This window comes from Delphinus delphis, chromosome 10, assembly GCF_949987515.2.
Source record: "Delphinus delphis chromosome 10, mDelDel1.2, whole genome shotgun sequence".
Classification (NCBI taxonomy): domain Eukaryota; kingdom Metazoa; phylum Chordata; class Mammalia; order Artiodactyla; family Delphinidae; genus Delphinus; species Delphinus delphis.
This window is the reverse complement of record NC_082692.2, coordinates 26,069,276-26,084,847: the sequence shown is the minus strand read 5'-3', so window position 1 is coordinate 26,084,847 and position 15,572 is coordinate 26,069,276. Positions and strand designations below refer to the sequence as shown.

Genomic DNA, 15,572 nt, shown 5'->3' with positions numbered 1-15,572 from the left:
CTGACTCCAAAACTTATATAAACCACTAAAAATAGCGTTTCTCCACGTGTAGTCAGTGGGCCCCCTGAATCAAATCACCTGAGGGTTCCACTGAAATGCACATTCCTGGGCCCATGCCAAACCCACCAAGTCAGATTCTGGAAGTGAGGTCCAGAAACCTCTATTTTTAAAATCTTCCTGAGAAGAGCCTTCCATGCACTAAAGTCAGTGGATCTCCTCCCTATAGCATCCTGGGAAGCTGAGTGAATGTTGGGTCTTTAGGGACCTTCTGGGGGCAAAGCAGTGAATCAAGTTGCTCACTGTTTTGCATACTTGACAGCAAGAGAAAATTAGTTTTTCCCTAAAGCCCCAGTGTCACTAGACCCACCTCTGGCCCTGGGAAAAGGCCAGTGAAATTACGTAACGATTTCAACCGTGATATACCACCACGCCGCCAGAGGGGAAGACTGTTTGAGACCTCAGGTGGTGAGGGAGAGAGAAGGGAGAGGATTGATGGACCTCAGGCTGTGACTGGGATTCCCTGCCAGAGAAGGCAGAAGGGAATCCCTCTCACCCAATGGCTAAGCTCTTTCCTACATACTATTTCTTTCAAATGGATGAGATGCGGCAGCATCACCTCAATGAGGAAAACAGCTTGATTTCGCCTGTGTTCAATGTGCAAGCTCTGTGGTTCATGAGAGATCCTACTCAGGCCTATATTGACAGGGCTGTGGGGAAATGGGTAAAACAGCCATTGATGACACCCTAGTCCTGGGAATACAGGAAAGGAGAGGTGGAGGGAGAGGAAGGAGAGGGAAAAAGAGGAGAGGAAGAGAGTTGGGAGAGGAGAGGTGGAGGGGAGAAGACAGAAACGAGGGAAGCAGGGGAGAGGAGGTGTCTGCGCTCTCAGTATCCAGTAACATCACCAGGATAAAGTAGCAACGCTTGTAACTTCCAGAATTCTCAGAACACATTAGAAGTTATCTACTTTGCTTTAATTGCCCCATCTTAATTATAAGCAGTGGTCCCAGGGATTTTCTTAACTTGACATCTGTTAAAACACAAAGGTTAGGAGCACAGGGTACATTTACAATACAAGCACATAAAGGTATATTTGTAAACTCTTTTGCTGATCCTTCATAATAGAATGTGAGGAGAAAAAGGGGCTGGAATGAAAGAAGCCGAGTAAAAGAATGAGGAGAGTTTCATTCTTCTTCAGGTGAATTTCCATTTCGAGCAAGAGCTGTGCCCTCTGCATCTCAGAGGACAGTGGCTCTCAAACCAGAGGATCCCTGTTGAGCTGCAGGATACTTCAGATGGTCTATGGGCTGGTTGAAACACTGATCTGTGCCCTCTTGTTCTCCAGCTGTGTTTTCTCAATGGTAAACAGCAGCACATTGGGTTAGTGACCTAACTGGCTGTTAGACTATAGCAAACACTTGAAGACCATCGCTGACCTGTGAATAGACAGAAGCCCCTCATGGATCCTGGGTTACAAGAGCGATATAAGTGCTTGATGAGGGATACAGGAAGAAAAAGGTCCTCCTTAGAAGTAGAATACAAGAATCAATATTGTAGGTATTTTGAATTTCGGTCTAGATAATTGTGGGTTTTTTAATCCTTACAAAATTTATCCCCAGTGTGTATCACTCTGGCTGGTCCATGGTCAACACTTAATAAATGCTTGATGGGGCTTCCCTGGTGGCACAGTGGTTGAGAGTCCGCCTGCTGAGGCAGGGGACACGGGTTCGTGCCCCGGTCCGGGAAGATCCCACATGCCGCGGAGCGGCTGGGCCCGTGAGCCATGGCCGCTGAGCCTGCGCGTCCGGAGCCTGTGCTCCGCAACGGGAGAGGCCGCGACAGTGAGAGGCCCGCGTACCGCAAAAATTAAAAAAATAAATAAATGCTTGATGATAAGATCTCGCTTCCTCTCATAGTAAGCCAAAAAAGGCAAAAGAGGGCTTTTAGTAGACAATGATTGAGGGCCACAATTTGTGATGGACAGAGCCTTAATGGAGCAAGAAGTGTGACTCCTCAGCATAGCCACATGCCATGCCTAGAATAACTGCTCTGTGATAGGCGGCAGGGTCTTATTTTGCTACGTCAGCACAGAAATTCCAATGTAGAGAATGTCACATTTTCTGGAGATCGGGCTACTATCTGGTGCCCACATTTTTGATCTGACTTTGGCTCGTGCTATGTAATCAAATGTATATAAGCACCCACTGAGAGACACTCCAAGCTCATCATGTTATACTTACATTTTCTAGTTGATACTAAGGATTATTCTCGCACGTTTAGTAATTTCCTGAATCTCAAGGAGAATAAAAATGTCCATTTTGCAAAGTGGGATGAAGTTATCAAAAGGCAAACGAAATTGTAGCAGAAACACATTATAGTCTAATTCCTATTTTTTCCCAGGAATCCATAAACACCAACCCACCTGTAACAAAATTCTAGGTAGAACTCTAACTGAACCCTGTTCCCAGGGGGGTGAAAACAGCAACAACAACAACAAAGTGAAGTTGTCTCTGCTTTGGGCTGCCACCAGTGTACACAGCCATGGGTGTAGGCTAAGTAACAGTAAGTAACCATATTGGTTGGTTTTCACTAGGTTAAACTGCAGCTGCAAACACAAGTCTCAGTGGTTCATGACAACAAAGGCTTACTCCTCACACACATACATAGGAGCAGTATGCAGCTCTGCCCAAGCTTAAGGAGCTGCCCCTATCCCTATGGGGGATGGGCTATTCTCAAGCAGAAGGAAAAGAGAAAAATGACCAAAGTATCACAATGGCTCTCAAAACTTCTGCTTGGCAATGCAGTACATCAATTTCTGCTCACATTCCATTGACCAAAGCAAGTCCAAGGCTAAGCCCACTCTCAGCGGGACAGGGAAGTATGGTCCACCCATGGGGAGGCACTGAAAGTCACCTGACAGTGGGCAGAGGTGACAGAAAGGGGGGCAAATAACTGAGAACCACAGTACACTCTGCTGTGAGCATCATCACAGTCAATATTCCTTATTTAAGGAAACAGTGCTCATGCCATAATTGACTTTGTTGCCTCTGCGACTAACAGCCAAAGAGACGGAAGTAGTTTTATCATTTTCCCCATTGTCTGCACCTTGGCTAGACACACACAGCTCTACCTCAGTTCCTCTGGTCAACTGCCTCACTCACCATGCAGGGAAAGAGTTCCATTCCTCACAGCCAGGAACTTGACTCCATACGGAAAGAAGGGGGTAGAGTGGGAACTCCCGTAGAGTTTGATCTGAGCTTTGCCTTGGAAGGGCTTGTCCTCGGATCCAATCCTGAGCTCTCCACCATCAGAAACAAGGATGGAGTGTGCTCTGAGCTCGATGGGTCCTGGGTCCAGGAAAATCAGCTTTCCTCCTAATAGCCAAAGAGAAGACAGTCAGTCTCTGGGAGAATGAGGCTCACTTCCTTTTGACAGTTCCAATGTCTGATGAAATCCTCTTCGTTTATGTGCTTCTGCTGAAATTTAGACTCATTTTATCTTGCCTTCTCTTCTAGAAGCACAGTTGAGTGGATCAGACACCCAGAAGCAGAAGCACTATATTACTAATCTAGCTTAGCATAGCTATCACAATTCACAGCCGCTTTATTTGTAGTATTTTTAATGACAATAACCTAAATGCCTACAAATTTAGGACTGGTTAAGTAAGAAACGAGAAGGTCACCGTTTTTACCATGTAACAGCAGCTTAGAAAATTAAGGTTAAAAAAACTGGGAAACAGTAAATAGGAATAGAAGAAAATATGCCAAAATTATAAGAATTACAGTAAAAGGAAGTGTAATTAGGAGGCACTATGAAATTTTTAGCACTTTAGCTGACCAACATCTATTATCCTTTTCTTTGGACAATAGACACTGATTTCCACAAGGAACTGTTCTGCTCCATTGAATAGAGTTGAGTGGGACTGTCAAACATGGTGCCTTATCCTACTATCAACTGAGTCATGTACCCAGGCTTCAAAAGGAAATCTGGAGCAAGCAAATCTCCCTCCCCAGGCTGGAGAAAATAGCATGCCTTGGCCCCTTACCCACCTATATTTTCCTTCATAACGCTTAGCATCAGACATACCATATATTTACATGTTTACTGTCTGCCCTCCCGCCCCCCAGGAATGCATGCTTCATAAGGGCACTTATCTGCCTTGTCCACTTCTACATTCCCAGTGTCTAGAACAGTGACTGGCAGAAGGTTGGCACTCAATATATAATTGCTGAGTAAATGAATAAATGGTTATATCCTTTTAGAGTATCTGTTTTAAGTACCTAAATTTCCTTATAGACACACACGCACACACATACAAACACACACATACTCACTCCCATTTTCTCAGAAAGGATACTGTTATGACATTGAATCAGTAAGTCCACACATTGTCTCAATGAGCTAAAGGTAAGCCCAGAATGCAGGGGAGGCAAGTGGCAGAAGTGGCTCAAAAGGTAGATTCCACAGGAAGAAGGAGGGTCATGGTGAGGGTCAGTGAAGAGCAGAGACTCCATCTGCTAAACGGAGTCCTGAATCCAAGGTACCAAATCCTTGAGTTGGATTGTTGTTTTGTACTTAAACACGTGCTGGAGGAATGAGAGGGAGCGAAGAAAAAGGCCAAGACGAGTCGTTTCTGTTATCTCCGTCTTAGTACAGAGATAGTGACCAATACAGATGGAGGCCACTCCTCCCCTGACCTTCTGTTCTAACATTCTCTTCAGCTTTCCTTGGCTCCTTTACCTTTGATCCTAAAGCCCGAGCCACACACCATCAATAACAGTCACAGAGTGTTTACTTGGATTCAACCTCTTAAAGTGCTCTTTCCTTTCAGCCACATTTTAGAACAACACACCCCCGTGGGTATCCAGTTTCACCATCTATAAATTGTCCATGGCTAGAACTCTTCCCTCAGAGATTTGTGGTGAGATTTCTTGAAATGATGCTTATAGCTCCCTGGTCCTGGGTCTGACCTAGTAGACACTGAATGCAGTGGTGTAAGAGCCCTACTAGACCACCTCCTTCCAACACCCCGCTCTCCGTTGCCCTGACGTCCCTTTTCAAATATGGCGTAGAGATCACAGTCTACGGTAATCGACCCAAGAAGCAACTCCCCTTTAGTGACCTAGAGGCTTGATGCTTGAGTGGCACCAGTCTGCTCACCAGACTTCCAAAGGGCCTGCTGGCAATTCTGACCTTAATTTTCCCTTCCATTGTCATCACGATGACAAGAATAATCATTAGAAATGCAATCGTATCACGCATCCTGCTGTGAACAAGAGGGAAGAAATGTGACCTGTGGTACAGGCCACCTTCTTGAGTTCACTAGAACTTTTTCACTCACAGCCATGTGTCATTAATGTCTCAACTAATTATCTTCAACTGGTGGACCATGGGCTGGGCAATGGGTCCCACCATTATGAACAGTCAGGAAATCTGAATCTGAACCGAGATGAACCAGTGATGGAGACAGGATATTGGATCAGGTTCCTGTCCCCTCTGCTACTGACCTCTGAATGACCCTCAGTAAGTCTCACAAAATTGCTGGGCCTCGGACTACTCAGTTTCCAAATCTGTCCCACTCACTGCTGAGGGATGGTCTGTTTGCCCCTTGGCGATGTGCAGAACAGAATTGTTCGTTCGGTTGCTGAGGCTCCTTCCAGCTCTAGAACATTTGGCATCTGCATCTGCAAAGATGCAGTCAAGTGTGCATTTGACACTGATGGAGACAGGGACCTCACGTTCTCTCGCCACCACCTACCCTGCAGAGAACTTTGAATATCACCACCTACCCTGCAGGGAACTTTGAATACCACTTGAGGAAGGGATTACCTGCACAGTCAGGAATTCAAACGAGATTATGGGGAAAGCAAGGGAGCTGACATGTCTTAAGCACCTACCATATGCCAGTACCTTTAGCTATGTTGTTTGAAATGACCTTCCAAACAAGCCCAGGAGGTTGATGTCACGCTCCATATTTCAGAGCAGACAGTGAGCTGGGGGAGGCAGAGCGAGCATTAGAACCAGACCACCTGACAGAGGCACTCACGCTCTCTCCACTTTGCAAACCCTCCCAAGTAGCTTTTTCATTAATTAGGAAATTAATTTCCATTAAGTATTTCATTAATTTCATTATTTATCATAGTTACTTTTAAGGAAAAACACGTGTTAACTTAAGTAGCTTTGCCTATGGCTTGTTTATATGTGGTTTATTTTAATTTTGTTAATGTAGATATACCTCGCCTCATTCCGAAAAGGATTTGAGGCAGACTACAAGGATTAGTGGGTACATTTATAACCTGGGTTTTGTCCCTTATACCATCTAGCAAAATATTAAATACACTGAAGCAAACTGGTAGAAATCTGAAAATGTCATTTACTGACAGGAACTAATTATGACGCTAATGAAGGGAGAAAAGCTCAGCCCCAAAACATGAATGACCTGTGTTGTCAAGAATACTATAAATAGGACTAATTAGTTAATGCAGTAATCGCTCTTCCCTGCTAAAAAGCCTTTCCTCCTTACTTTATCAGTGGCAGGTACGTGTAAGAAATCTAGGGAAAGGAAGAGAGTTTGATGCGGAATTCAGCTAATTTTGGTTGATACGTGATAACCAAGGCGAAAGTTCCTTGGTGTGGAAGAACAGAAAGTTTATATACAGCAGGCTGCTTTAAAGGATAGTTATTTGAGTATGGGAGGGCAGTGGGAGGACTTTATTTCTGCACTTTATAGAGCTCAACCCCATTTCTGAAAGCTGAAATAAAGAGCAGGGCTGAAATCAGCCTTTGGCTGTGACCCTTACATTGCTTGTTATGATTGTTCATGAAAGCTGAGTATGTCCCACGAGTGACCTTGGGTAATTTTATAAAAATCAATCAACCATCATTATTGTTACTTCCCCTCCAAAATAAATAAATGAACACAACTTTTTACATGTAATCACTTCTTCCCATTAAACATCTCTTTTATTTCTTTTAAAGGGAAGTAAAAGAGACTTTTAGCAGCTAGCTAATGTTTGCAAAGTACATCAAAACCTGCTTTGGGCCAACCCTACAATTAGCCATCCTCTGTAATAACCGCAAAATGATTCTGTTGTGTGTGTGTGTGTGTTTTAAAGAAAAACAAATACACAGTTCTAGCTATTTTCCCCCTTACAGAAAACATTTAGAGTATAAGTATTTTACCTTACAAGAATACTCCTCAAAAGAACTGGGTATACCTTCTATCCCAGTTTTTTCCCTCTAGTCTCTTTGGAACCCTCCCCAGCTGTGCCTTTTCCTGGCCACTCCACCAAAACTGGTCCTGTTGAGGTCACAAATGACAACCACATTGCTGAATCCAAGGCGGGATGCTCAGTGCTCACCTTTCCGGAGCAGCCAGCAGCATCTAACATACTTGTTCACTCCTTTCTTGATACTCCTTCCCCTCGCCCACCGAGCACTGTGCCCTCCTGGATGGCCTCCCACCTCCTGAGCCTTCCCTCCTGACCTCCTCTGCCTGATTCCTCCTGCTTGTCCCAACCACTGACACTTGGAATGTCACAAGACTCAGTCCCTTGATCACTTTTTTTCTCACCTTGTCTTAAAGTTTTAAACCCCATCATATGCTCATCGCTGATAACTCCCAGATTTAAATCCCTAAGGCCCACCTCCACCCTCAGCTCAAGGCTCATCGCCCCAACTGCTACTTGACATCTCCGCCTGGATGTCTCAAAGGTTTCCCAGCTTAGCACGTCCAAAAAGTGAGCTCCTCGTCTTGCCCCACAGTCCTTCCCTTTTCCATAAATGGCAACTCCATCCCCTCTTTGCTCAGTTTGAAAGTTTGAAAGTCCTTTGCTTTGTTTGAAAGAGTCAGCGTTCACTCTCTCTCACACCACAACCAAAGCTCCAGGGAATTTTGTGCATTCTTCCTTCAAAATATCCCTGTGATCCAACCCCTTCTCACCACCTCCACTTCTATCACTGGGGTCTAAGTCACCCTCATCTCATCCCCAGGTAACTCGAAAAGCCTCTTAACTCAGCTCTTTTCTTCTGCCCCTGTCCCCACCCCAGGGTCTACTCTTAAAACAACAGTCACTGTGATTTGTTTAATGTAAACTTTATCACATCACCTCTCTGCCGGAAATTCTCCACCAGTTCCCAACACACACAGAGTCAAAGCCCACCAAACCCTGCAGCGCTGGCCCTTCATGGCCCCCTCTCCCTCTGCTCTCCCCGGCTCACAATCCTCTGCCTCCGTGACCCTCTTAGTCCCCTGACTCACAGTCTTTGCCCTCACTGTGTGCAAGTCCCCCCAACCACCACCAAACCACAACCCAGCTTCCTGTCCACCTTCCCTGCTGCATTTTTCTCCATGCTGCTCAGAAAATCTAACAAAAAATACAACTTGCTGACTTGATTGTTTTCCTTATGGAAATAAACTCCATAAGAGCAAGAATTGTGGTCTATTTCATTCACAGCTGCAGCCCCTCTGCCTAGAACAGTGCCAGGCATACAGGGAGCTGGGAAAGTGGTCACTAAATACGTGTGGAATAAATAGAATTTGAAGTTACAGAAGTGAATGAGGTCTCCCTAGACGGACACGTAGAGTGAGAACACAAGAGAGACAAGACTGTCAAATAGTATTTAAAGACTAGACTCAGGAGAGGAAGTAGAAAGATTTTTGCATGTGAGTCAAAGAAACAGGTGAATTAGGAGAAGAATCAGAAGGTTGGGGTGGGTTCCTGGAAGAGCTTTAAGAACTGGGGAAACTGGTAGATGATGATGGCAAATACTTAGTGTCATTTTGAGCAGGATCTGGGGGAAAAGGGTGCAGAGCAAGAGTGTACTTGGTTAGGACATACATGCCAGGTGATGAAATGAACTCGGGGGTAGTGACTTCCATTTTAAGCAGAGGGAAAGCCAGAGATGAACGAAGGCAAGATGCAGGCAGAGATCTGATGACCCCCAATTCATTAGATCAATCTGCATCACCAAACTAGATCCTTCCTTTATTCAAAGCTTGAACCTAAATTTTCAGATGTAAGTTATCCAATTTACTTATCTATGTGGCTGAGCCTCCATTCAGCTTTTTGTATCAACTCTGAATAATTCCTTAAAAAGTTTAGCATCCTGTATTTTGTTACCTTTCCAGTAATTCCCCAGGGGGAGCCTGTGGAATTCCCTCTCCCTGGAGAATTAGAGATGATCATCCCTTCAGGACGCACGGGTCCTGCTCTGCCTGGATTGAGAAGGGCAGACTCAGTGACTACACGGAGTTGGGGCGCTGTGCTACACCCTACTGTACCTACAGCACCGTGTTGCTGTGGAGGTGGGTGTCAGGAGAAGGTGAGGAAGAGAAGGCTAGCATTCAGGGAAGGCAGCCACAGCCCGGAGCCTGCGTTCTGATGGGGATGCACAGAGCTTCCTTTATTGGTCAGATCCGGATTAGGCTTTTGCCTGATCCACTGGAGCAGAGCCTGGAAGCTTTGAGGTGGGCTTGTCCCCGGCCAGAGAGGCGGAAAATCAATTTGGCTGGCAAATGAGATCCCCCAAGAGCTCAGTGCACACTCCATAATCTTATCCACTACCAGCTCCGGAAATAAATGCCTGGGCCCTCACATATTCACGGGGGAGGTGAGGCATAAATCAGGCTTTAAGGATTGGGGCAGAGGCAATGGACTTTCTGGCTGGCTACTAATTAATCCAGCACAGAACACCTCAGCCTAGCAACCTAGGAGTGAGCCGCACACGCACAGGCTACTGTCGCTTTACTCAACTCTATTTTCATTTCAATTAAAACAGATATCAAATGCAATTCTCCCCTTTAGCCGATGCTGCTTATGCATCCCCCTGTTCTTCCTTTAATTAAAAAACATGCTTATTGCAATACTTGCCAGAATCACTTTAATGGTATTTTAATTGTAAGGTCTCTGCCTGATTAAAAAAAGAAAATATGAAGCAGAAAGTGTTTGCAAAACTGTTCTCAGGATGCAAGAAAAGAATCACACACCGCCCCGAATGGATGCCACGTACTAATTCCTTAATTAGCCTGGCACTGCTAGTCAAGTGGGCAACGTGGAGGAGAAAACATATCGGAAATAAAATCATTGACTCAGAGCCATGAACAATAGGGAGGAATCGTTTTCATCAGCTCGTATTTCCCTTGTAGGAGAGACAACTGCATCTAACTAAAAATACCATACTCAGGACAGGGCCAGTCAATGTGGCCAGACAGATTTTTTTCCACTGTTCTTTGGGAAAAGAGTAGCTGGGGCAAAGACACATACTAATCAAACTATCAAAAATTAAATACAAAGAAAACATATTAAAAGCAGCAAGGGAAAAATAACACACAAGGGAATCCCCATAAAGTTAACAGCTGATCTTTCAGCAGAAACTCTGCAAGCCAGAATAGAGTGGCAGGACATATTTAAAGTGATGAAGGAGAAAAACCCACAACCAAGATTACTCTACCCAGCAAGGATCTCATTCAGATTTGATGGAGAAATTAAAACCTTTACAGACAAGCAAAAGCTGAGAGAGTTCAGCACCACCAAACCAGCTTTACAACAAATACTAAAGGAACTTCTCTAGGCAAGAAACACAAGAGAAGGAAAAGACCTACAATAACGAACCCAAAACAATTAAGAAAATGGGAATAGGAACATATATATCGATAATTACCTTAAATGTAAATGGATTAAATGCTCCCAGCAAAAGACACAGACTGGCTGAATGTATACAAAAACAAGACCCACATATATGCTGTCTACAAGAGACCCACTTCAGACCTAGGGACACATACAGACTGAAAGTGAGGGGATGGAAAAAGAGATTCCATGCAAATGTAAATCAGAAGAAAGCTGGAGTAGCAATTCTCATATCAGACAAAATAGACTTTAAAATAAAGACTATTACAAGAGACAAAGAAGGACACTACATAATGATCAAGGGATCAATCGAAGAAGAAGATATAACAATTGTAAATATTTATGCACCCAACATAGGAGCACCTCACTACATTAAGGCAAATACTAACAGCCATAAAAGGGGAAATCGACAGTAACAAAATCACAATAGGGGACTTTAACACCCCACTTTCACCAATGGACGGATCATCCAAAATGAAAATAAATAAGGAAACACAAGCTTTAAATGATACATTAAACAAGATGGACTTAATTGATATTTATAGGACATTCCATCCAAAAACAACAGAATACACATTTTTCTCAAGTGCTCATGGAACATTCTCCAGGATAGATCATATCTTGGGTCATAAATCTAGCCTTGGTAAATTTAAGAAAATTGAAATCGTATCAAGTATCTTTTCCGACCACAACGCTATGAAACTAGCTACCAACTACAGGAAAACATCTGTAAAAAACACAAACACATGGAAGTTAAACACTACACTACTTAATAATGAAGTGATCACTGAAGAAATCAAAGAGGAAATCAAAAAATACCTAGAAACAAATGACAATAGAGACACGATGACCCAAAATCTATGGCATGCAGCAAAAGCAGTTCTAAGAGGGAAGTTTATAGCAATACAATCCTACCTTAACAAACAGGAAACATCTCAAATAAACAACCTCACCTTGCACCTAAAGCAATTAGAGAAAGCAGAACAAAAAAACCCCAAAGTTAGTAGAAGGAAAGAAATCATAAAGATCAGATCAGAAATAAATGAAAAAGAAATGAAGGAAACAATAGCAAAGATCAATAAAACTAAAAGCTGCTTCTTTGAGAAGATAAACAAAATTGATAAACCATTAGCCAGACTCATCAAGAAAAAAAGGGAGAAGACTCAAATCAGCAGAATCAGAAATGAAAAAGAAGTAACAACTGACACTGCAAAAATACAAAGGATCATGAGAGATTACTACAAGCAACTCTATGCCAATAAAATGGACAACCTGGAAGAAATGGAAAAATTCTTAGAAATGCACAACCTGCTGAGACTGAACCAGGAAGAAATAGAAAATATGAACAAACCAATCACAAGCACTGAAATTGAAACTGTGATTAAAAATCTTCCAACAAACAAAATCCCAGGAGCAGATGGCTTCACAGGCGAATTCTAACAAACATTTAGAGAAGAGCTAACACCTATCCTTCTCAAACTCTTCCAAAATATAGCAGAGGGAGGAACACTCCCAAACTCATTCTACGAGGCCACCATCACCCTGATACCAAAATCAGACAAAGATGTCACAAAGAAAGAAAACTACAGGCCAATATCACTGATGAACCTAGATGCAAAAATCCTCAACAAAATACTAGCAAACAGAATCCAACAGCACATTAAACGGATCATACATCATGATCAAGTGGGGCTTATTCCAGGAATGCAAGGATTCTTCAATATACGCAAATCAATCAATGTGATACGCCATATTATGAAAATGAAGGAGAAAAACCATATGATCATCTCAATAGATGCAGAGAAAGCTTTCGACAAAATTCAACACCCATTTATGGGTTATGGGGTTATGATAAAAACCCTGCAGAAATTAGACATAGAGGGAACTTTCCTCAACATAATAAAGGCCATATATGACAAACCCACAGCCAACATTGTCCTCAATGGTGAAAAACTGAAACCATTTCCACTAAGATCAGGAACAAGACAAGGTTGCCCACTCTCACCACTCTTATTCAACATAGTTTTGGAAGTTTTAACCACAGCAATCAGAGAAGAAAAAGAAATAAAAGGAATCCAAATTGGAAAAGAGGAAGTAAAGCTGTCACTGTTTGCAGATGACATGATACTATACATAGAGAATCCTAAAGATGCTACCAGAAAACTACTAGAGCTAATCAAAGAATTTGGTAAAGTAGCAGGATACAAAATTAATGCACAGAAATCTCTGGCATTCTTAAACACTAATGATGAAAAATCTGAAAGTGAAATTAAGAAAACACTCCCATTTACCACTGCAACAAAAAGAATAAAATATCTAGGAATAAACCTACCTAAGGAGACAAAAGACCTGTATGCAGAAAATTATAAGACACTGTTGAAAGAAATTAAAGATGACACAAATAGATGGAGAGATATACCATGTTCTTGAATTGGAAGAATCAACACTGTGAAAATGACTCTACTACCCAAAGCAATCTACAGATTCAATGCAATCCCTATCAAACTACCAATGGCATTTTTCACAGAACTAGAACAAAAAATTTCACAATTTGTATGGAAACACAAAAGACCCCAAACAGCCAAAGCAATATTCAGAAAGAAAAACGGAGCTGGAGGAATCAGGCTCCCTGACTTCAGACCATACTACAAACCTACAGTAATCAAGATAGTATGGTATTGGCAGAAAAACAGAAATATAGATCAATGGAACAGGATAGAAAGCCCAGAGATAAACCCACACATATATGGTCACCTTATCTTTGATAAAGGAGGCAAGAATATACAAGGGAGAAAAGACAGCCTCTTCAATAAATGGTGCTGGGAAAACTGGACAGCAACATGTAAAAGAAAGAAATTAAAACACTCCCTAACACCATACACAAAAATAAACTCAAAATGGATTAAACACCTAAATGTAAGGCCAGACAGTATCAAACTCTTAGAGGAAAACATAGGCAGAACACTCTACGACATAAATCACAGCAAGATCCTTTTTCACCCACCTCCTAGAGAAATGGAAATAAAAACAAAAATAAACAAATGGGACCTAATGAAACTTCAAAGTTTTTGCACAGCAAAGGAAACCATAAACAAGACGAAAAGACAACCCTCAGAATGGGAGAAAATATTTGCAAACGAAGCAACTGACAAAGGATTAATCTCCAAAATATACAAGCAGCTCATGCAGCTCAATATCAAAAAAACAAACAACCCAATCCAAAAATGGGCAGAAGACCTAAATAGACATTTCTCCAAAGAAGATAAACAGATTGCCAAGGAACACATGAAAGGATGCTCAACATCACTAATCATTAGAGAAATGCAAATCAAAACTACAATGAGGTATCACCTCACACCAGTCAGAATGGCCATCATCAAAAAATCTACAAACAAGAAATGCTGGAGAGGGTGTGCAGAAAAGGGAACCCTCTTGCACTGTTGGTGGGAATGTAAATTGATACAGCCACTACAGAGAACAGTATGGAGGTTCCTTAAAAAACTACAAATAGAACTACCATATGACCCAGCAATCCCACTACTGGGCATATACACTGAAAAAAACATAATTCAAAAAGAGTCATGTACCGCAATGTTCATTGAAGCACTATTTACAATAGCCAGGACATGGAAGCAACCTAAGTGTCCATCATTGGATGAATGGATAAAGAAGATGTGGCACATGTATACAATGGAATATTACTCAGCCATAAAAAGAAACGAAATTGAGTTATTTGTAGTGAGGTGGATGGACCTAGAGTCTGTCATGCACAGTGAAGTAAGTCAGAAAGAGAAAAACAAATACCGTATGCTAACACATATATATGGAATTTAAGAAAAAAAAAAAGGGTCATGAAGAACCTAGGGGTAAGTTGGGAATAAAGACACAGACCTACTAGAGAATGGACTTGAGGATATGGGGAGGGGGAAGGGTAAGTTGTGACAAAGTGAGAGAGTGGCATGGACATATATACATTACCAAACGTAAAATAGATAGCTAGTGGGAAGCAGCCCCATAGCACAGGGAGATCAGCTCAGTGCTTTGTGACCACCTAGAGGGGTGCGATAGGGAGAGTGGGAGGGAGGGAGACGCAAGAGGGAAGAGATATGGGAACATATGTATATGTATAACTGATTCACTTTGTTATAAGGCAGAAACTAACACACCATTGTAAAGCCATTATACTCCAATAAAGATGTTTAAAAAAAAAAAAGAGAGAGAGAGAGTAGCTGGGCCAGCTTAATTGGTTTCCAGTCCTGACAATCCTATATGGTTCCCTCTATTGTTTTAGGCCAGTAGTTCTCAAACTTGAGTCCATCAGAATCACCCAGAGGTCTTAAAACACAGATTGGTGGACCTTGCCCCCTCATAGTACATTTGCTATGGGGCCCAAAAATGTGCATTTCTAGCAAGCTCCCAGACAATGCTCTTGCTACTGATTAGGGAGCACACTTTGAGAACCACTGCTCTAGGTAAATGAAGCTTGTTCTAGATGTCCATAGTCCATAGTCTAAAACAGGCTGAAAAATACAAAGCTGGGTGCAGATTAATTCACTTTGTCATTCAACTAACATTTGCTGTTATTTCCAAGCCCTTCTGCTAGGTGCCATAATAAAAATGTTAAAAATACACTTTCAGAAGGTCACAGTGAAGTTTAGTTGCTCCAGGTGAATAGAAATACCCTGGTTTTAGTGAACTGGCCAACTTTACAGATAACCAAGAAAGAAGATAATGGTGATGACTCAGCCCTTTACTTTTTCTATAAACATAAAACTCATGAAGTTAACCTTATCAATGAATTAACTCTATGCTAATTACAAAGTATAAACATATTTGTGGAAGAGAAACACTTAAAGGAATTCAAAACACTGAGATGTAAATAAATGCCTTTTATTATAGCTACTGTTGTCAGTTACTACTTAACTAAACCTTGATTTCCTTTCT

General features: G+C 42.1%; 1 protein-coding gene across 5 annotated transcripts in view; it reads right to left on the bottom strand.

Moving 5' to 3' along the window:
- The window catches only part of PKHD1 (PKHD1 ciliary IPT domain containing fibrocystin/polyductin), a 435,870-nt gene that overhangs the window by 271,616 nt on the left and 148,682 nt on the right, over nucleotides 1-15,572 (bottom strand). For all 5 annotated transcript variants that reach the window (XM_060021687.1, XM_060021686.1, XM_060021688.1 and 2 more), the window contains one exon: nucleotides 3,162-3,374. In XM_060021687.1, the coding sequence (XP_059877670.1) occupies nucleotides 3,162-3,374 (213 nt within the window). The remainder of the gene's footprint in view (nucleotides 1-3,161; nucleotides 3,375-15,572) is intronic.